This window comes from Gossypium hirsutum, chromosome D13, assembly GCF_007990345.1.
Source record: "Gossypium hirsutum isolate 1008001.06 chromosome D13, Gossypium_hirsutum_v2.1, whole genome shotgun sequence".
Lineage (NCBI taxonomy): Eukaryota > Viridiplantae > Streptophyta > Magnoliopsida > Malvales > Malvaceae > Gossypium > Gossypium hirsutum.
In genome coordinates, this window is record NC_053449.1 from 14,842,944 (window position 1) to 14,864,633 (window position 21,690).

Here is a 21,690-nt window from a genome sequence, read left to right on the forward strand (position 1 = left end):
GACCAATTGATGAAATTATAGCAGGCATTCCGTCACCCATTAAAAGAGAAGACATACTTGAATATGGGGTAGCGTCATGCAGCACTGAAGGATCTTGACAGACATGATTACTAGCACTAGAATCGGGGTACCAAGACCTAGTGCCAACCGACACAGGAATAAATAAGTCAATGCCATCATCACTAGTCCCACGTTGTGCGGTGTTGATATGAGAGCTAGAAGTTTTAGAGTAATCAGATGCATGAATATCACTAAGTCGAGGAAGCCCGATGCACAGATCAGACCCAGAGTAAACACGAGCTCGTGGTTTAGTACGCCACAGAACTGTTACACCACCCGATGGTCCATTATGCAGCCTAAAATTAAGAGAAGAATCAAATTAAACATTATTAAAAACTGGCTCATTCGACATTGGAGGGGCATGCAGTCTTGTAGTCCCATGAACAAGCCCAAAATTAGATGGCCTACTATTGAAGCCAAAACCATACGGCCCACCGTTATGACCAAACCAAATTGGCCCATTACATTGAGGCCTAGATGCATATGGCATCATATGCCCACTTGACGCATATGGCCCATAACCATTTGGCAGCCCACTATTCGGTTGACCATAATGGCCCATCCACCTTTGACCATCATCAAAAGAACTTTGACCAAAACTTTGAAACCTAGGTCGTGTATTCTGCGAAGACCACCCATGGGAACCAGGATTACTGTGATTTGAAGTGGGAAGCACCGCCGGAGAGGACTCATCTCGATTGTAATGCCCAATTTTGACCCGGGCCCACTAAAAATAAATAAAACCAATAGAAAAAAACCAAAGTCCAGATGTCCATTACATTGACCCAAATTGAAAAACCAAAATTACATGCCCGAAACCCACTAAATAGAGGCCCAGTACACCTAGCCCACTAACCTAAACCTAATGGCCCAATGGCCCAACACCTAGCCTAACCGAGACTGAAACCCTAGCAGCATTTGGCTTCCAGCGCCGCAACCACCAAGGCTTTCGTCCCCATGTGTCGAGCCGCCACCCGCGTGCGCGCCTTCTTACGTGCGCCACCGCTGCTTGCTTTGCCTCTATACATGCCACGTCCCCAGCCCTGCTCTCCGTACTTGCAAGAGACGAACAAATGAGCAGCAAAAGATAGACAACAAACGAAAAGAAGGGTAAAAATCGACAGAGAAAAAGAAAATAGGAGAAACAGAAAAAATAAATTTTGTATTCTTTTCTTTTTATTTTTGGGTTATAAAAACCCCATCGATGTACCCTTTTAGAAAAGGCGGTCTGAATACAAAAAAAAAATCAAAAACACCAAAAGGTGATTTCTGGGTCCTTCTTCCTTCTCTTTTTCTTTTCTTTCGTAGTTCTTTTTTATCTAAGATTCCATCAGGTGTTTATTAAAGAGGTAAAGTGGTAGCAAAAAGTGCAAAGAAAGTACCTTGCCGTCGAATCCTCGCTCTCTCTATCGCCATCGGAGCTTGAGCGAGGGTTTAGAGATCCGTTTGAAGGATCGATGAGTAGAGCGGCGGGGAAGGGGCTTTAGTTTTTATTATTATTTTTATTATTTCTAACGAATGTGTTAGGGTTTTCTTAGGTTTATTTTTGTTTTATTTGTGGGTTTTGAAACGTCGCCGTTTGTAGCTAATGTGATAGCTTCAAAATAGCGTCGTCTGAGTGCCCTCGACCAGTGCGGTGACCCGACCCAAGAGGAGGATCCGCGCGTTTTGGGTCTGATAGGATTATTGCGCAATAAGCCCTTTCACATTCGGTTTTCATTCCAATCCAGTTTTTCTTCATTTTTTAATTATTACTTCGAATTTGATTTAAATTTCATCTAAATCTATGGTGAGACGGCGTCGTTTTCGCTGATGAGATTTGAACTTCTTGATTTATGTGGTCATTTGCTGTTTTGGTCCCTGAGTGTTGAATCGATTGTTAATTTAGTTTGATTTTTGTTTCTTTCTTTTAATGTTGGTTGTATTTTTAATTTTGTTCTTTGTTGTACTTAATTTTTAAATATATTTAGATCTTATTTTGATATATTATTTTAATATTTAAGTTTGATATCATTTTTAAACTTATTATTAATACAACTTTTAAAATACAATATATTATTTTTTTAAAAAATTGTTATTAATATTATGTAAATTCATCATACATTAGTTTTCTTATTCATTAAACGTTTTACATAAAATTTTTAGTACATTAGTATTTAATCCAAATGTAAAAATTTATGCGTTGATACTTTCATATTACATTATTATATATATGCATGTAACTTTAGTAAATTATTTTGAAATATATTTGTATATATGTTTTAAACCTTATGTATAATTTATTTCTTGTAAAATACTCCCTTATATACTTTACTTATTTCAATTTTTTTACGTATATTATCATACATATATTATTAAATTTTTTTTACTTTGAAGGTATTGTTTATTTAAATTAGCGTATACATTATTTTGAGTATCTTTTCGTACAATATTTATTTTAAAATTTATTTTTATATTACTTCATATAGTATTCCTTTTAACCTTTTGATATATTTCCATATTCATGTTGGTTTAGTTGAAAACTTATTATATTTTATCTATGTTATTCCACTTGGCATTTCTTTTAAGATTGACTATTAATTCATTTAGTTGTTGAATGTTGATATTTGTATTTGCATAATGTGTGTTAGATATTATTCTCCGCATAGATTTTATATTGTTTATTCGTATTTCTTGATTACTGATGATTATTAGTATATTTTGGCCTATTATTTTGAGTTGTATATTAACATCCCATTGCATGTTTTAATATTCGGTTCCACTAAAACCCTAAAATCATTTTTATTTCATAATTTTTAAAAGGGCCTAACATTTATAATTCTCGAGAGAATCGTGCCCTAACTTGCTAGGCTTCAATTCTTTTCGATGAATTTAGATAATCAAGTGTTGGTTTTATTAAAACTATACAATTGTTAAAATAAAGTTCTTAAGATTTTAAAATGTCGAATCCTAATACAACGTTTTGTTATCTCAATAAAGGCAATGTTTGATGTTTAGGAATATCGAGAAATTGAACCCTAACTTACTGGATTCTAATTTCTCGATTGACTTAGATGATCAAATAACCTTCTTAAAACATATGATCTTCTTAAAAAAGGAGATAAATTTAATTTTGAGGATTCAAAATGTTGCACTCTAACTTACTGAGTGTGACGATTTATTTCTTTAAAATAAGTGAGTCTCGTCGTCCAATTCATTTGACTCAAATTTACTTTTCAAAGGATCGTATTTTAAAATCTTTTCAAAATTTCGACATTAAGACATTAAACAATCAATTCAGTACCAATTTTGGGCGTTACGAGGGTGCTAACCCTTCCTCGTGCGTAACCGACTCCCGGACCATTTTCTCAAATCTCGCAGACCTAAAATTTATTTTTAATGGTGAACCGATCACACCTTAATAAAAGATCGATGGCGACCCCCATTTTCATTTTCAAAGTTGACCCCATTTTTTAAAAAAAAAATTGGTTTCGACATCGATGATAACAATAATAACATCGTTGGGCGACATGGCCGAACCTCGAAAAAATTTGACACTGGAGGCGAGGTCAAAAACTCCTCCCACGACCACGTGAGAACAAACGGCCACCACAAGTAGATCCGTCCAAAGCCTACGACGAAGAGCCTTCCACCAGATTTGCAGCAAAAACAATCTCCTGAACCGTCCGTGCCTGATGATTTTCACACTCAACAAAGGCATCAACAAGTCGTTGAAGAGGCAAGGGAGTCAGAGACAGAGATGCCGAAGACACCACGACGTCAAACTCAGAGGGCAGGCCCTCAAGCAAAACTACTTTTCGCTCTGCCACCGAAATTGGAGTGCCAGACGCTTCCAAGAGAACACATAGCTCTTTCAATTTCGCAACATAGTCTCGACTCTAGAGATTCCCTTTCTTGAGAGAATGTAACTCGTGACGTAAACAGGACTGCTTCGCATCCGTATCGGCCGCAAACAATGCACTCGCCGTCATCCACACATCAGCAACTGTGTGTACATCTGTAAAAGAAGACAAGAAAGAGGAGCTAATCGTGGAGAGCAGCTATGATGTTAGAAGATGATCCTGCTGTTGAAAAGCCGAAGCGGTCGGATTAAGCACAAGAGCACCGTCAGGTGCTTGCATGAACCTCGTTGGAGCAGAAAGAGTACCATCAAGAAAACCGATCAAATCGCAGCCAGCCACAATCAAATGAACCTGTTGTTTCCACTGAACAAAGGTTCCCTCATCAAGCTTCACTACCTCATGCTGAGGAAATGTATTTATGATTCGATCTGCAGTAAACACAGATCCATTTGGTTCAACAGAATCGGAGGTAGCAGAATTTGTGGTTGCCATGACCAAGGATCGTCGAGCAACTAATACCATGAAGAAATACAGGTAATTTTGAAACTAAATGAAAAAACTAAATTGGCTTAGGAAAAATTTTCTGTTCAATTCTGTATCTAAACTCTTAACTTTCCTTTTTACAATACAAAGATAGCATATATATAAAGAAACTACTTTTGTTAACAGCTAGCTAACAAACTTAGCTAACACTAACTAATTCCTAACAGGCTAACTATATCCTTAACAAAGGGGACGTGCTCAGCATCAATAAAAGAGCTCAAAACAAAAAAGAGGATCGATCAGTACTAGGAGTATATCTATTGGACATTAAGGAGATAAGCAAAGGTTTTGATGAATTTCAATTCAAGAAAATCTCAAAATCTAGAAATGGAGCAGCACATGCACTAGCAAGGGAAGGCTTGAGGACACAAGTGGGAACTTACCTGGATGATTGGCTGCCAGTAGCGGCGGCAAGGGCGATTGAATATGACGGAAGAGGACTGGGTAGGTTTAGGGGGAGGAAGCTTCGGGAACCCTAACCGATTAAAAAAATTAAAAGTTCTGTTTGCATAATGGAGAGTCTTGGGAATGGAATACAAATGTTTGGTCTTTAAAGCAGGAGAAGAGACTTGTTTTAGAAACTAGGCATAGGAATTAAAGTGAGTGCATTTAGGCTTTTAGGATGACTTTTTATTGCTAGTTTCATTATGGGTTAGGAATTAGGGGTTATTTAGGTTTTTGCTTTTTTTGGATGCTTGTTATTTTCTTTACTGTATTTTGTTTTCTGGCCTTGGACCATTTTTATATGAAAAGTCCCAGGTTTTAATGTTAAAAAAAAACCATAAATCTATGTATTTTGTAAAAATGTAGAAATCTAGATTGTTGTATGTTTGCGGCTTTTTTACCTACTTGATATAAAAATAAAAAAATAAATACCTAAATGGTATGGCAATACTATTATTTACCAAAATGTTATGTTTGCAATAGTACCAAGGGGCGGAGGGCATAGAGGAGGCGACACCCAATTTTTTTCTAACACAATCATTGAAACATCATTACAAAATTATGTGTGTTTTTCTTTTTAATACTTTTTAAGGGTGGAGGGTGTAAGAGAGGCGGCACTTATATTTTCTAGTGTAGAAATACGGTTTAATTGGTGGAGGGTGAGAGAGAGGTGGCACCAATATTTATTTTTGTATTTATTTATTTTACAAATGGTTGTTTTGATTTAATTGGATTTTTTATTTTGTAGAAAGGGTGTGTTTGAAAGAAAGATATGTATGTTTCTATTTTTTTTTAATTTAAATGCAAATAACAGAAAGGTATTAGTTAAACTTTTGTTGATAGTTTATTTTGTAGAGAGGGTGTTTTGAAGAAAGGGAGCATGTATGTTTCCCTTTTTGTTTTGTTTTGTTTTTTAACATTAATTTTTTGTTGTTTATGTACTTAATGATACCATTGTGTTGAAATTTTTGAGAGTTCTTTTTGCTTTTTTTTTTTGCTATTTACTTAATTGTTATAAAGACGATTATTATGTCCAAGAATTTGAATTTTTTAAATTTTTATTTGTAATTATTATATATTTGTTTGTTGACTTTGTTATTCCAAAAATACAAAAAAAAAATTAATAACTCAAATGGTAAAATAAATAAATACAAAAATAAATATTGGTGCCCCCTCTCTCTCACCCTCCAGTTAGAAAATACTAGTACTGTTGCAAACATAATATTGTGACAGAAAAAGATTGGGTGCCGCCTCTTTCATGTCCACCAGCCCTTAGTACTGTTGCAAACATGATATTGTTGCAAACATAATATTTTGGTAAATAATTGTATTGGCATACCATTTAAGTTTTTATTTCTTATTTTTGTATTATATAATTAAAAAATCTGCTGTTTGCTACTAATCAATTCATATGTTTTACTTTATTACTATCTTACTGCAGCATCTGACTTTTGAGTCTGTTCATACAAACCATAAAAAAAAAATTGCATTACCCGAACATAAAGATGAGTATTCAATACGAGTGTCTTAAATATAAGATCAAACAATAATAATACATATGGATAGCTATAGCATCAAACTCTATAATTTTCAATATTTGAACATTGGACCATAAAAAAATCATATGCACTACGGTCACATAAGCATTTTAGTGCCTATTGTATGTCTTGTCAAGTATTCTACAAGTTTAATGAAATCACCAGTAAAGAAAGGATACAGGCGGCAGAACCAGTAACATGTTCTGCTTCAATATTACAACAAGGATTCTCAACATTTTTAATTCATAAGTCGTTAATTTCGAGATCAAGAACTTGTCTAATTGTTCATATAAAAACACCAATTACATTAAATTTCCATGTTCAGTCTGTCACTATCATCTACAAAATCTCTTCTTGATGTCCAATAATGACAAGATTTGCAGCCTCTCCTGGTATGTTCTTTCATACCAGGCTGTATGCTAACGTTGATGAAACACTTGTCCTATATCCTGTCTCAAGTATGATTTCACCCAAAAAGAAAACCAAACCGATTGGAAACTGGGGTTCATCGTACAATACAAATAATCCAACCAATGCCGTATTTTCTGTTACGCAAGGTTGCAAAAATCGTAGCACATCATCACCCTTTTTGGCCTAGGGCGAAGACACGTGTTGCTCCATTTGTTCCACCTCATACTATGTCTTTGTTTTATCCAGTAAAACTGCAAGCAAATGAGATGACTGCAGAAACCATGCAAAAAGTAGCACAACATATTTATTGACCGACACCACCTCCATGATATGTGAACATACACATCACCTTCTTTGTCACATGTCAAGACCTCAATATTGCTACATTAACAGGCATTGACATGTTTTGTCATCAGATATGACAGCTCACGGTTTCTATTTTTTGCTTATTTTAAACAAAGTGTATATGTATATATGTGTATGTAGCTGTCTTATTATATATCTGCCATTGTTGATTTCAACAAGCATTTGGGTGAAGTGAAGCTTCCGTTTTTTGCAATATAAAGATGAAGTTCAGCAAAGACTTCAAAAGGCAAATGGTACCTGAATGGATAGAAGCCTATGTGGATTACGATGGCCTCAAACGTATTTTACGAGAGATTTTGCATTACAACCTAAGCAAGAAACGGGAAACACCCTTGAAATCCTTGGAGAAGAAGTTATCCCTGCATCGAACTCTTAGCGGTTTACATCGGCACACCAACGGAGATGTGGAGAACCAAGTGACTAGAGAAGGAAGAGAGATCGAGATCGAGTTCTTTAGGAAACTTGATGAAGAACTCAACAAGATCAATACATTTTATAAGGAACAGATAGAAGTAGTGATGGATGAATCAACTTTGCTGAATAAACAACTCGACGCTTTGATTGCCTTGCGGCTCAAGGTACGAAGCTCTTGCAGTAATGGTGCCTGTTCACCGGAACATCAGGGTAAGTACCGTAACTAATATCATGTAGTGTATGTGCATGGAGCCTAATAAGTTATAATGCTTCTGTATGTTTACGGTATGCTAAAGGTGTAGAAATGGGGTCTCTGAATTCAAGTTCTGAAGTGGAGATGAGTGAACATCGTGCACTAGAAGTATCTTCCAACTCTCTTAGTGGTATGCATCATATGATTACAATCTTCTGATACTCGAGGGGGAACTATCGAGCTCGAGAACTTACTTAGTCCGAATTCGCAGGAAGTGAAATCACGGATGTGATTCTCCAAGGGATAAACCAAGATGATGAATCAACGAGTGTCTTGGAGAACAATACGATTGTGAAGAGTAATGGTCGCCCGGAGGAAGTAGGCAACAACTCTACCAACCAACAAGGTGATCCCCTAGAAATCCTTGAGAGAGTGAAGATAAGAAACACCCTTGAATCTCCTCTAGATACCATAAAAGGTGTTTTCAAGGATTCCAAACATGATGACTTGTGTTTCAAGAAAGATGAACTGAAGAAAGTTGAAGCAAAGCTGAGACTGGCCTTTATTGAGTTCTATCAGAAGCTAAGGCTTGTAAAGCAATACAGGTGATAATAAACAGCTTAACCATCTGTTAATTTACCACTTGTACGTATGTTTTTTTGTCATTGACATATGTGTTTCATATGGCCAAACCAGTTTCATGAATCTCTCAGCATTATCCAAGATCATGAAATCATATGAAAAGGTCAGAGACCAAATGCTTCTAAAAATATCCATGTTGCATTTAGAAGCTTAGATTCAATTTGGTCCCAAACTGACTACTCCACATTGATGCAGATTACATCAAGAAGGGAAGCAAGACTATACATGAAAAAAATCGATAACTCTTATATCGGAAGTTCTGATGAGGTTTTGTCTCAGTTGCCTTACTAACATACTTTATCTTGTTAATTATTATCACAGTTACTTTCTAAAACACCAAATTTTGTTCTGTATTAGGTGAATAATCTATTGGAAAGAGTTGAAGCTACCTTTATCAAGCAGTTTTCGAATTCAAATATACAAAAAGGCATGAAATCATTGAGGCCAAAAACTAAGAAAGAGAAGCACAGTGTAACATTCTGGTCTGGTAAGTGTTAACTTGCAAATCAAGAAGCCCTTTCTGTAAGCTGATTACACCGATATTATGGAAACCTGAGATTAAAACATTCATCTATTAATTGTTGACTTGTTGTGTTCAGGATGTTTTTCTGGTTTTTCAGCAGCATTGCTCATTGCTGTTGCTTTAAGAATAGAGACAAAGAAACTAATGGAGAAGGAGGGTGCCTCCTACACGGTTAACATTTTCCCACTTTACAGGCAAATAAATAAAATTTTCTGATTAAATATTCATCAAATTATTCGAATTCGTTTTAGCTTTTCGATTGTTTTTTCTTCCCCATCCTGATAGACCAATTACTTGAATATCTTTGCAGTATTTTTGCATATATTGTCCTGCATTTGCTCATATATGCTGCAGACATATACTTTTGGAGACGTTTTAAAATCAACTATCCGTTTATCTTCGGTTTCAAGCCGGGAACTGAGTTAAGCTATCGAGAAGTCTTCCTCCTCGGTACAGGTCTTGCTGTACTTTCATTAAGTTGTTTCCTGGGGAACTTGTACTTAGATTTGGGCTCTACAACTCAAAGATACAAGACATTAACTGGTCTTTTCCCTTTGGGCTTAGTTGCAGTAAGATTTTATAAGTATCTTTCATATTTTTGTATTTATTATCGACTCGCTACGCATGCTCGAAGCTACATCCGATGATTTCGCTTCTACATTGCAGATTGTTATGATCATATTGTTTTGCCCTTTCAACATCATATATCGGTCGACGCGTTTCTTCTTCATTAAGTCCTTATTTCGCTGCCTTTGCGCTCCTCTTTACAAGGTAATGAAATGGTTAAAAAATCACAATGATATTAGTTGGATATGGCAACTGATAGCCTTGGATTTCAATTTGTTCATTTCTCTGCAGGTCACGTTACCAGATTTCTTCTTGGCAGATCATGTCACCAGCCAGGTTTCCGATCGTATTTTACGAACTTTATATTTGCTAAGTTAACTAAGTTTATATAGTTAACTAAGTTTCGATCATTCGAAAATAGGTCACAGCTATAAGGAGTCTCGACCTTTATATTTGCTACTATGGTTTAGGAGAACGCTCCCAACGAGAAAGCAAATGTCATGGTCACGGCATTTACAATGTCCTTTATTTCGCCGTGCCGGTGATACCGTTCTGGCTCCGTTTCTTACAGGTATTATTTCATCTCGTAACCCCTATTTGAAAAAAGGGATTCATTTATTCATTTACCGTATTGCCGTTTTTTCGTAGTGCATTCGTCGATTGTTCGAGGAAAAAGAAGCTATGCACGGATACAGCAGCGTGAACTACCTCTTGACAATTGTTGCAGCTATCATTAGAACTATTTGTGAACTAAAGAAGGGAATGGCTTGGATGGTGTTGGCTTTGGTAAGCTCATCTGTAGTAGTAATAGTCGCTACATATTGGGATATCGTCTTCGACTGGGGACTTTTACGACGGCATTCGAAGAATCCTTATCTCAGAGATAAACTTCTAGTTCCATACAAAAGTGTCTACTTTGCAGCAATGGTAATTACTAATATGGATTATCGATAGATGTTATGATCTTCTTCATAGTACTAATAACTGGATGCTTCGGTGCAAACAGGCCCTGGATGTAGTGTTGAGAATTGCCTGGATGCAGTTGGTGTTGGAATTTAAGTTGCACTCACTTCATAGAATGGCAATAACAACCGTAGTTTCTTGTCTGGAAATCACTCGTCGCGGTATTTGGAGCTTCTTCAGGTACATAATGTAGCAATCAACTAACATGTCTAGTTTCTCACATCCCTTACCATAGTCTGAAAATTGCGTACTTGATTTGTTTTGTTTCCATGATTTAGGATAGAGAATGAACACTTGAACAACGTTGGCAAGTACCGAGCATTCAAATCGGTTCCGCTTCCTTTCAATTATGATGAGGAGGAGGAGGAATCAAGCAAGGATGATTAAGCTTTAAGCACCTTCAACATCTCTATCTTAGAAGCAGGTAAGGCAAATCTGAATCCAGCTTCTTGGAAGACAATCCAGCAGCATTAAGAATCTTCAGAAACCTGATACCTTTCACAAATTCAGTGTCAGAAAGATGTAGTAAATGCTTTTTTTTTTTTAATACCCAAAAAGAAAAGCTATTGTTACTAATGGCTTTTCGCAGCCAAAAGTAGAGTGATAATTTGTATACCCATGTTTTGTTTATGTATTTTTATAGTGTTTTAAAGAAGTTTTAGATTCATATAAAGTTATAAACTTTCTTTGTCTTGCATAAGTTGTTGCAGTAATTCAAGAGCCAAAGACTTGAATTTCATCAGCTTTGTCCGAAGAACCAATCTTATCAATGCCTTATTTGGCAATTTCTTTTTGTTTTTGAGAAATAATAATTTCATTAAATCAAAACAGCAATAATTAATTGGTAAGGGCATATAGAGATACAAGTTTTAATTAATTTATGTAGGGGGAGGGGGAATATAGGGATAGGTAGGGGGAGAGGGTATATAGGGATAGGAACGTTATTAAAGCATTTTTGCATTGTGCCGTCTTTGCATTACATGCCTTCTCCTCAACTGAATCATTATTGCATTTATGTCATATAGAGTCCATTTAGCACACATCTTATTTAATAGCCGATGCCTTTTATTCAATCCTTGAGAAAAGTTATTTCACATTATTAATTACCTTATCTGTCTATTTCGGTTGGTTTCAGCTTTACAATTGAAACCTTCGACTATAAATACAGCTCAAGTTTGGGATCAAAATAGAGCAATATGGATTCCTTTATCTACAGTATTCTTATCATCTCAATCTTAGCTTTTATTATTATAAGACTAATCCTCTTTTTTTCTTCTAAATCCTGCAATGGAGTCCCTCAGAAGAGGCTATTGCTAGGGATGTTATCGTTATTGTTTCCGAACCTGGACGTAAGCGTTCACGATAGAACTGCTGAAATGCTTGAAAGAAGCAAGGGAACAATACACATCCATCAATATTCATGGTTCACTGGCACCAAAGTCCTGCTCACCAGTGACCCTGCAAACGTCTGCCATGTACTAAGCACTAACTTTTCCAACTACCCCAAGGGGTCGAAATGGAGAGAACACGTAGATGTTCTTGGAGACACCCTTTTCAGTGCCGATTTTAAAGAGTGGGAGAAAGAAAGAAAACTGGTACGTTCTCTCACTAGTTACCACAAATTCCATCAGGCCACCACCAAGATTGTTTGGGACAGAATACAGACAGGGCTCATCCCTGTGCTTCAACATGCTTCGAAACTGGCTCTACTGGTTGACCTCCAAGATTTGTTTCAAAAACTCATCCTTGACATTGCTTGGATGATATCCATCGGCTACAATCCCAACTTTCTGGGGATCGAGTTTCGGAAAGATCCGTTCTCCGTGGCTTTAGAAGATGCATGTGAAGCGGCTTTTTCTCGTTTTCTAATGCCCCATAGTTTGTGGAAGTTACATAGGTGGCTAGGAATTGGCAAAGAAAAGAAACTAAAACATGCTTGGGAAACCATTGATCGTGTCTTTGCAGATTGCATATCTAAGAAGCAAGAAGAATCAGCCAAAGGGGAAGATCATGAGGAGGGCTGCAATTTTGAAGGTGTTTACTGCGTTACCGGGGAGGATAAGGCCTTCAGATCAGCTGCTACTCGTAAAGGGTTGAGGGACAACATTGTCAGTTTCATATTTGCCACACAAGACACAACTAGTTCAGTTCTTACATGGTTCTTCTACAGTGTTGCCAAGCATCCATCTGTTGAAGCTAAAATCAGAGATGAAATATTTAAAAATAACCCACAAGAACTGAACAAATTGGTGTATCTACATGCAGCATTATGCGAAACATTGAGACTGTTCCCTCCAGGACCAGTGCTGTCAAGAATAGCTGTTGAACCTGACACCCTCCCGAGCGGCCATAGAATCAATGGGAACACGAATGTTGTGATCGCAGTACACGCAATGGGAAGGATGACATCGATATGGGGAGACGATTGTCATGAATTCAAGCCAGAGAGATGGATCACCGAGCAAGGAGAGATTAAACGCGTGTCACATTATCAGTTTCCGGCATTCAGTGCAGGGCCGAGGATTTGTCTAGGGAAGAAGTTAGCATTTATGATGATGAAGGCAACCGCAGCAACGATTATCTATAACTACGATATTGAGATACAGGAGGATCACCCAGCTGAACCCAAGAGTAGCGTTGTCTTCCACATGAAGCATGGACTGACGGCTAGGATCAACAGTAGAGGAACTTGATTTATTTCACGCATGCAAGCTTATCTCTCTGTCTTTGTAGTTTGCTCGTCTTTGATACATCGTAAGTAGCTTTTCTTTTAAATAATGATCATGCAGGTTGAAATAAATAAATAAGGAAAATAAAGCCTTATTATTATTATTAGTAAATATTTTATTATTATTACTATAAATAAAGCAAGTTAATTTTACAATACCAAAAAGTTTAGTCTAAATGAAAATTATTCAAATTTCATTCACCAAATAAAGAATCCTATTAATGTTAGTTAGAATGAAAATTTTGTTTTCAACTTATACGAATGATCTTAATTTCCAATGTTTCTCGCATTGCACAGTTGACAAATAAGTAAAGCTTTTAAATTAATTTTTTAGGATACGACTTTAACTCAACACTCATTATAGCTTCTTTAATTAAAATTTTTAAACATGTTTTAGTTGGACAGATTTGGCACTTTCATTTTATTATTCTTTAAACTCTCTCGCTTGCTTACTCAAGGTAGTGTAACAAATAATTATTGGTTTTATATAAATTTTAACTTTTGAATTGTATTCATGTTACATATTAATTAATTTATTATAGTGTGTTTGTGTCCTTCTTAATTCATTCATATTTTTTATAATTTTTTTATAATAATTTAATTTTAATTTTATATTCATTTATTTAAATTTTAAAAAAATCAATATATATATTATGTTAAAAGTTTCTTAGATTTTTTTATGAAAAAGAAATTAAAACGAATGAATTTAGACACAAGGGTAGATCTAGGAGCTGGTAGGATTTAAGTCCTCTAAAATGAAAAATTTTCCATTTAGGCTATTTATAGTTTATAAGATTTTAAATTAATAATGGTAAAATTAGACCCAAAATAATAATAATTTAATTTCATCTTTTAAAAATTATAAATATATAGGCTATTAAAATGACAAAATTACATTTTTACTATCATAAAAATATATAATTTAATTTTGACCCTTAAAAAAATGTCTAAATTTGCCCCTATCCCTAAGTCGTATTTCTGGATCCACCAATTATTAGACATGTTTATATATACTTATATATATAAATTCTTATGTACAACTTTTTAAGTAAATAATCCACATGCTATATTCATAACTAGAGAAAAGCATCACAACAAACATAAACTTTTTTACGTCAATAATACGAAAAAAATTACGAAAATAGTGTAAAAAGTATATTATTTACAAGAATAAATCATTGTAAATGTGTCGAGGAATGTCACCTGTAAAATATATTTTAATAAAAATAAATAAAATAATATTATTTTAATTTAAAAAAGGGTGTCGTCAAACAAAGAGTCGCACCCATTTTTCACATGCACTTTTATTTTTTCTTTTTAACAACCGGACAATTTACTATTAAAAGCCTATTTTTTTTTAAATTTATCGAAATAGGCCCGGTATTTTATTATTTACCGGAATGGGCCCTTTTCTCCTAAAGCGCGTCCACGTCAACACGAAGTCATGGGACGTGTCAGCAAATCGCGTCCACGTCAGCGCGCTTTGCTTACGTGGCAACAAATCACGTACACGTAAGCGCGATTTGTGTCCATGTCAGCAAAGCACTCTGACGTGGACACGATTTGATGCCACGTAGCGCGCCCCTGGAGACGCGATTTCCCCTCGCGCGAACAGTGCAACAGTCATTTTTTTTACTGTTGCGCCCCCAACGGTCAAAAAAAATTTATAAATACCCCCACTCTTTATTTTTTTTCACAAACTAATCCTCTCTCAATTATTTTCTCAATTTCCTCTCAATTTGCTCTCCAATTCCTTCCAAATTTCTCTTAAATCCCTATTTTTAAATAATTTTAAAATATATTTTTTTTTTATTTTTTAAATTGTAAAAATTTGTACGATTTCAACAATGGCCGGAGAATTGACTCGTCTTGATAAGCAGCACATATCCGTCGAACAAATGAAAATGGTAAGTGTTAAATTTAATTTTTAAATATTATTTAAGATTTTTTTATTTATGCATTTTTAGATAATTATTAATTTATTATTTGTTATAAAAGTCTGTAGATCGGATATTGGAATGCTATATCCAAAATATGCATGCTCCTCCATCACCGTTGGTAGAGAACTACCTGCGAGAAGCGGGTTTTTGGCACGTGGGCGCGACTTCAGAAATTCTTCTGATAAAGCATCCTGCTTTGATTTTATCTTAAAAACTCATAAACACGAAACGTAATCCAATTTTGAATAAATTATAATTAATTTAATTAGGAAACCCTAAACCCTAATCCCTTATTTGTTTACTTTTTTCTCTAAAACCCTAAAAACCCTAACCCTAAAAACCAAAAACCTAACGTGGGAAAAACGGGGAAAACGCATCCCCAGGGGCGCGCTACGTGTCAGCAAATCGCGTCCACGTCAGCGCGCTTTGCTGACGTTGCAGCAAATCAGGCCCACGTAAGCGCGATTTGTGTCCACATCAGCAAAACGCGCTGATGTGGACGTGATTTGCTGACACGTCCCCTGACTTCGCGCCGACGTGGATGCGCTTTAGGGGAAAAGGGCCCATTCCGATAAATAATAAAATACCGAACCCATTTCAGTAAATTTTAAAAAAAAAGTGGCTTTTTTTGGTATTTTGCCCTTAATAACTTTTATATTTATATTTTATATTTTTATATTAATAAATAAAAGGCTAAGTTTTTTATTTCCATAATTTTATAATATTTTATAATTAAAAAATTTTGAATATGAAGAATAATGATTAAATTGGTCGGCTGAGTTTTAACTCGATTTATATCAACATTGTTGTCAGAGCAGGAAGATATGAGTTCAAGCGCATTAAAGTGCATTTATCCTCCTATTTACAAGTGGGAAGAGATTGTATGTAGTTCTAGGCATTGTATAAAAAAAAAGAATAATGACCAAATTGATAATTTTTTGGTAAAATTGACATAAAAACATTAGGTTAAGCTACCTAAATAGCCATTCAATTTTTTTTTAGTGAGGTCTTATTTTGGTCACCGGAATTTTTTTTGTTAATTTCATCACTCCCGTTAAGTGAATTTCTAATTCTACTCACTCCACCATTAAGATGTATTTGGTTACCAAACAGAATGTCGATGTGGCCTTCTTTTGATTCGTATAATAACAAAGTTACCCCCTAATATTTTACACATTCTATCAAGTTGATTCTATTTCTAAAAAATTCAATAAATTTCACCCTCAAAGTTTATGCATTATCAACTCGATCATTATTGTAAATTTTCAAAAACTTATAATTATAAAATATTTTAAAAAATAAAACAAATCAACCATTTTTTTATAAATATTAAAAAATTCGATGATCAAAACAGGAACTCGCTAAAAATACTTAATTGATTATTTAGGTACCCTAACATTTTTATGTCATTTTTATCAAAAAATTTATCAATTTGGTTATTATTTTAAATATTTAAACTTTTATAATTATAAAATATTAAAAAATTATATAATTATTAGGTCAGTCTCATAACCTTCCTTATTTGTGGGAGGTGATTGCAATGAAATTTTATATTCTTTTGAAAGAAAAAGGGGATTCCTAGAAAGGAAAGGTGAATGGAGGCTTTTAGAGAAGCTTTGAGTGATTGTCGATTGATGGATGTTAGATATTGTGGACTGTGGTTTACTTGGGAGAAAGGTAATCTCCTAAAAACTAATATTAGGGAAAGATTAGACAAAGGGTAGCTAATGAAGGTTGGATGGCTCTGTTTCCCAATGCACAAGTACGTCATCTCCCACATTTGTTCTCTAACCATTGCCCACTTCTTATTCAGACAGAGATTGACGTAGGTAATCCTCAATTTAAGTGTTTTCAGTTCGAGTCTTGGTGGGTTTTGGAGGAGACTTTTGAACTAAGAGTTAGGGACCTTTAGGGGGAGGGTGACGAAGATGTTCTTACTAAATTAGACAGGGTTCGGGAAGGTTTGGACAAGTGGGCGCAAGAGATTAGATGTAAGAACAGAGGGGTTAAAAAAGAGCTGTCTAGGAAGCTGGAAGTGCTATTAGAAGAAGATAAGATGATGACAATCTTGCAGAGTTGATTGATACTAAAGTTTAGTTAAACTTAGAGATTGATAAGGATGAATTTTTCTTGGGAACAGAGGGCAAGGGAAAACTGGCTGAGATTTGGGGGATAAGAATACAACTTTCTTTCATAACTTTGCTTCCCAAAGGGGGAAAATAGAATAAATGGATTGCAAGGGGAGGACGGACGGATAGTGAGGGGGAGGGGGAGATGGAAATTATCGCGAGGAATTATTTTCAATCTCTCTTTGAATCATAGGGGATAGGGGAGATGGATCATATTTTTTCTAGGGTAAGACATTGTATCTCTGATGACTTTAATGTTTTGCTGATAGCGCCTTATACTAAGAAAGAGGCCTTGGAGGCTTTGAATGGCATGGGTCCTATGAAGGCATCTGGCAATGATGGCTTTCCGACAATATTCTTTCAGAGATGCTGGCATATTATTGGTAAGGATATTACTTCATACTGTTTGGAGATCCTCAATGAGTGTAAAACCTTAGCTTCTTTAAACCTTACAAATATTGTGCTTATTCCTAAAATTCCTTTCCCGTTGAATTTAGCGAACTTTGGGCCTATTAGTTTATGCACGTTTCTTTATAAGATGATTGCTAAAATGATAACTAATCGATTCCAAAGGGTTTTGGAGGATTGCATTAATGAGGCCCAAAGTGCTTTTTTGCCAGGGCGGTTAATATCTGATAATATCTTATTGGCCTATGAAATTTTGCATTCCTTTCATAAAAAAAGGGTAGGGGTAGAAGGGCTTTATGGCTCATAAACTTGATATGAGTATGGTATTTGATCTAGTGGAATGGGGTTTCGTGAAATAAATAATGGAGTGAATGGGTTTTGCAAGCAATTGGGTAGATATTATTATGAGATGTATCTCTTCGGTCTCTTATTCTGTGGTATTGAATGGAGAGGTGGGGGAGAGGATTGTGCCAAGCTGAGTACTTTGACAAGGTAACCCTTTAAGCACTTTTCTTTTTCAAATTTGTAGTGAAGGTTTATCTACTCTCATGAAGCTAGCTTTAGGTGAAGGGTTGATTAAGGGTGTAAAGGCTAGTAGAAGGGGATTAGAAATTACACACCTCCTATTTACTGATGATTGTGTACTATTTGGTGAAGTTAACAATAGAGGGGCCAATGCTATAAAACAAATATTGATGGAATATGAATTTTGTTCTAGTCAGTGTATCAATTATGACAAGTCTACTGCGTACTTTAATTCGAATGTGTTAGAAGACAATCAGAATCGGGTGTCAAGTTTATTGGGGAGTTCAATTATCAAATAAGATTGAAAGATATTTGGGTCTTCCAAATATGGTGGGTAGGAAAAAGAGAGTATCATTCCAAGCTTTAAAAGATCGAGTGGAAAAGAGGATAGATAATTGGAGCATAAGGTTGTTGTCGCAAGGTGGGAAGGAAGTGTTTATTAAAGCATTTTTGCAAGCTATTCCATCATACACAATGTCATGTTTCTTGTTGCCTAAGATGCTTTGTAAGGAATCGAAAGTATTTTAGTGCGATTTTGGTGGCAAAAAAGTCACGGATGGAAGGGTATCCATTAGTGTCAATGGGCGAAATTGTGTGAGCTTAAAGAGTATGGTGGGTTGGGTTTTCATTGTTTATCCTCTTTTAGTATTACCTTATTAGCCAAGCAGGGTTGACGTCTTATTAATAATTCAGATTCTTTGTTGAATCATGTACTAAAAGCTAAATACTACCCGAGTTGTAATTTTTTGGAGGCTGGACTAGGAAGTTTACCTTCTTTTACCTGGCTTAGTATATTGTCAACGAAGGGGCTACTCCATAAGGGCCTTAGATAGCGGGTAGGTAGAAGGGACCAAATTTTAATCCGAGAGGACACTTGGCTAGTTGGGGCAGTAAATTAAAAAGTTGGTGGGAAAATTAGTGACGACAGTTTAATTAAAGTTTATGACTTGATCGATCATTCTTGTAGAAAATGGAATGGGGGTTTTATTAGAAGTACCTTTGAGGAGAGTGATACCGATAAAATTTTGCGGATTCCGTCGGCTAGAATAAAGCATGAGGAATTGGTTGTATGAAGGGGGAACCTTCAAGAGCATTTCTGATGAGGAGTGCATACAAATTGCTTCTTAACAGTAACAGAGATTCTGAATCTACAGTGCTTTTAAATGCCACAAAAGGCTTATACAAGAAATTATAGAATTTAAATTTAACTACAAAATAGAAAGTCAAGTTTGGAAAATCTTGTGGAACTATTTGCCTATTTTAGCTAATCTCTATAGCAGACGATTGGGTGTTCTTTTAGCCTGTCTTAGGTATGGAGTTGGCCCAGAATCAATTGATCATGCTTTCCAGAAATGTCTTGTATCAAAGAAGATGTGGAGTGAACTTAATCTGTCTTGGATAACATCTCAATATCCATTAAATATTCAAGAATGGATGACCTGGGTTTTCTAGTTTGGTAATTATGACGATTGCACGTTGGCTAGTTGTGCGTTGTAGGTAATCTAGAACGAATGGAATAAAGCCCTCCATGAGGGGATTAGAAACTCAGGACAGTGGGCAACTGAGTTCACAAAAAATTATTTGTGCAAACTTGATTGGTTAATAGATTGGGAACTTACCAAAAACTGTGTCAGTTTAGAATGGGTTCCTCCAGCAGATCCTTTTATCAGGATAAAATTCGACACTACTTTTGACCAAAAGGAGTTTAGATTAAGTTTAGGTGTTATTGTCAAAAATGAAAGAGGGGAGGTTCTACTTACCAAGTCAACATTGCATGGGGAGGTTGCATCCTCTTTTGTTGCGGAGGCACTAACATGCTCGCAGGCGGTCGAGGTGGGTCGGAGTTTGGGAGTTGACATGGTTGAAGTCAAAGGAGATTCATTAGTAGTCATTAGAAAACGTAATTCTAAAGAAAATGACAAATCTAAAATTAGAAATATTATCAAAGATATCCATCAGAACAAATGAGACTTCTATTAGATATGTTTGAATAAGTCTCCAATTGTTACTGGAGGTTGTTTGCTATTTTCTTGTTTCTAGTTGTTAGCTGCTTCCTTATTCTTAGTTGAGTAGTTGCTAAAAACCAGCAAAGTATTTTACTGCAATTTGTTAGTAAGCTTGACTATATATATGTGTCAAGCACATGAATAAAAAGTAGTAGTACTTTCAATCAAATATTTTAGCACCTGTTTTTTCTTTCTAACATTCTGGTATCCGAGCCAGGTTTAGGCCTGGTAAAGCATAGCCGCAACTAGCTAAAACTAAAAGAGAAAGAGAGTAATGGCAACAGAAAATACATTCGTGCAACCTGCAATTCCTAAGTTCAATGGTCACTATGATCATTGGGAAATATTGATGGAGAATTTTCTATGTTCAAAAGAATACTAGAGTTTGGTGGAAACTGGAATTTCAGCTGCACCTGTTGGAACGACACTTATGGAGGTGCAGTAGTGTCAATTGGATGAGCAAAGACTTAAGGACCTGAAGGCGAAGAATTATCTTTTTCAAGCTTTGGATCAATCCATTCTCAATATGATTCTCAAGAAGGAAACACCCAAGGACATATGGGACTCTGTGAAGAAGAAATATCAAGGTTCGACGAAGGTTAAACGAGCTCAGTTATAGGCATTGAGAAAGGAATTTGAGACACTCCACATGAAAGATGGTGAGACTGTGAATGATTATTTCGCACGTACACTTACTATTGCGAACAAAATGAAAGTTAATGGTGAAAACAAAAGTGACAGAGAAGTTGTGGAAAATATATTGCGATCCATGACAACGAAATTCAATTATGTGGTTTGTTCTATTAAGAAGGCACAAGACACTAGCAACCTATCCATAGATGAATTACAAAGTAGTTTGCTAGTGCACGAGCAAAGGATGATTAGCTTAGAAAAGGAACAAGTTTTGAAAGTGACATATGAGGAATCTTCTACTCAAGGACAAGGTCGTGGTGGCTATCGAGGACGAGGTCGAGGACGTAGAAGGGAAAACTTTGACAAATCCACTGTTGAGTGCTTTAATTGCCATAAACTAGGGCACTTCAGTGGGAATGTCAAAGCAAGGAAAGCAATCATATAGAGATTTCTGAAGAAATGCTGCTCATGGCGTAGGTTGGTCATCTCGAGAGTGACGATTGGTTTTTAGACTTCGGTTGTAACAATCACATGTGTAATAGAAAATAATATTTTACAGACTTCAATGAGCAATTTGCAAACAATGTGAAGCTAGGAAATGATGTTACCTTGGTGGTGAAAGGTAAAGGGAATGCGTGGCTACAGATCAATAATCAAATACAGGTAATAATAGAAGTTTTTTATGTGTCTGATTTGAAAAATAATTTCTTAAGTGTTGGTCAGCTTCAAGAGAAGGGCTTAGTTGTTCTTATTCAACACAACAGCTGCAAGGTTTATCATCCTGAGAGGGGTGTTATCATGAAATTTGTGATGTC

At 35.6% G+C, this 21,690-nt stretch overlaps 3 protein-coding genes and 1 long non-coding RNA gene across 7 annotated transcripts; 3 read left to right on the forward strand and 1 right to left on the reverse strand.

Moving 5' to 3' along the window:
• Nucleotides 1–3,457: 3,457 nt before the first annotated feature.
• LOC121225043 (uncharacterized) lies at nucleotides 3,458–5,137 on the reverse strand. The gene is made up of 2 exons (XR_005922764.1): nucleotides 4,829–5,137; nucleotides 3,458–4,330 (listed from the first exon to the last, which is right to left on the reverse strand). It is a non-coding gene; the product is annotated as an uncharacterized lncRNA (long non-coding RNA).
• Nucleotides 5,138–7,354: 2,217 nt separating this feature from the next.
• Nucleotides 7,355–13,346, forward strand: LOC107918711 (phosphate transporter PHO1 homolog 10). 4 transcript variants are annotated; one of them, XM_041108773.1, is made up of 15 exons: nucleotides 7,355–7,828; nucleotides 7,915–8,001; nucleotides 8,083–8,416; nucleotides 8,508–8,556; nucleotides 8,649–8,720; nucleotides 8,811–8,940; nucleotides 9,053–9,170; nucleotides 9,287–9,545; nucleotides 9,643–9,747; nucleotides 9,835–9,879; nucleotides 9,965–10,114; nucleotides 10,192–10,470; nucleotides 10,550–10,686; nucleotides 10,785–10,930; nucleotides 11,808–11,941. In XM_041108773.1, the coding sequence occupies exons 1-14, from the start codon at nucleotides 7,405–7,407 to the stop codon at nucleotides 10,891–10,893; spliced, it is 2,298 nt and encodes a 765-aa protein (XP_040964707.1). In that variant the 5' UTR covers nucleotides 7,355–7,404; the 3' UTR covers nucleotides 10,894–10,930; nucleotides 11,808–11,941. The 4 variants fall into 4 exon arrangements, with proteins under 4 accessions (XP_040964707.1, XP_040964706.1, XP_016703785.1 ...); XM_041108772.1 differs by having other exon boundaries at nucleotides 11,800–11,935; XM_016848296.2 differs by having other exon boundaries at nucleotides 10,785–13,346.
• On the forward strand, nucleotides 11,826–13,199 carry LOC107919359 (alkane hydroxylase MAH1). The gene has a single exon (XM_016848833.1). It carries the CDS (start codon nucleotides 11,826–11,828, stop codon nucleotides 13,197–13,199), a length of 1,374 nt encoding a protein of 457 aa, XP_016704322.1.
• A 7,545-nt stretch (nucleotides 13,347–20,891) lies between the features above and the next one.
• On the forward strand, nucleotides 20,892–21,320 carry LOC107919360 (uncharacterized). Its single transcript, XM_016848834.1, has one exon. The coding sequence runs from the start codon at nucleotides 20,892–20,894 to the stop codon at nucleotides 21,318–21,320; it is 429 nt and encodes a 142-aa protein (XP_016704323.1).
• Nucleotides 21,321–21,690: the final 370 nt, after the last annotated feature.

Excerpts from the sequence above, each read along its gene's own strand:
- LOC107918711 (XM_016848296.2), top strand. The coding sequence starts at position 7,405 with ATGAAGTTCAGCAAAGACTTCAAAAGGCAAATGGTACCTGAATGGATA. Across the intron at positions 8,417-8,507 it reads AGGCTTGTAAAGCAATACAG|TTTCATGAATCTCTCAGCAT; the intron begins GTGATAATAAAC and ends TGGCCAAACCAG. Across the intron at positions 9,546-9,642 it reads TCCCTTTGGGCTTAGTTGCA|ATTGTTATGATCATATTGTT; the intron begins GTAAGATTTTAT and ends TCTACATTGCAG.
- LOC107919359 (XM_016848833.1), top strand. The coding sequence starts at position 11,826 with ATGTTATCGTTATTGTTTCCGAACCTGGACGTAAGCGTTCACGATAGA.
- LOC107919360 (XM_016848834.1), top strand. The coding sequence starts at position 20,892 with ATGAAAGATGGTGAGACTGTGAATGATTATTTCGCACGTACACTTACT.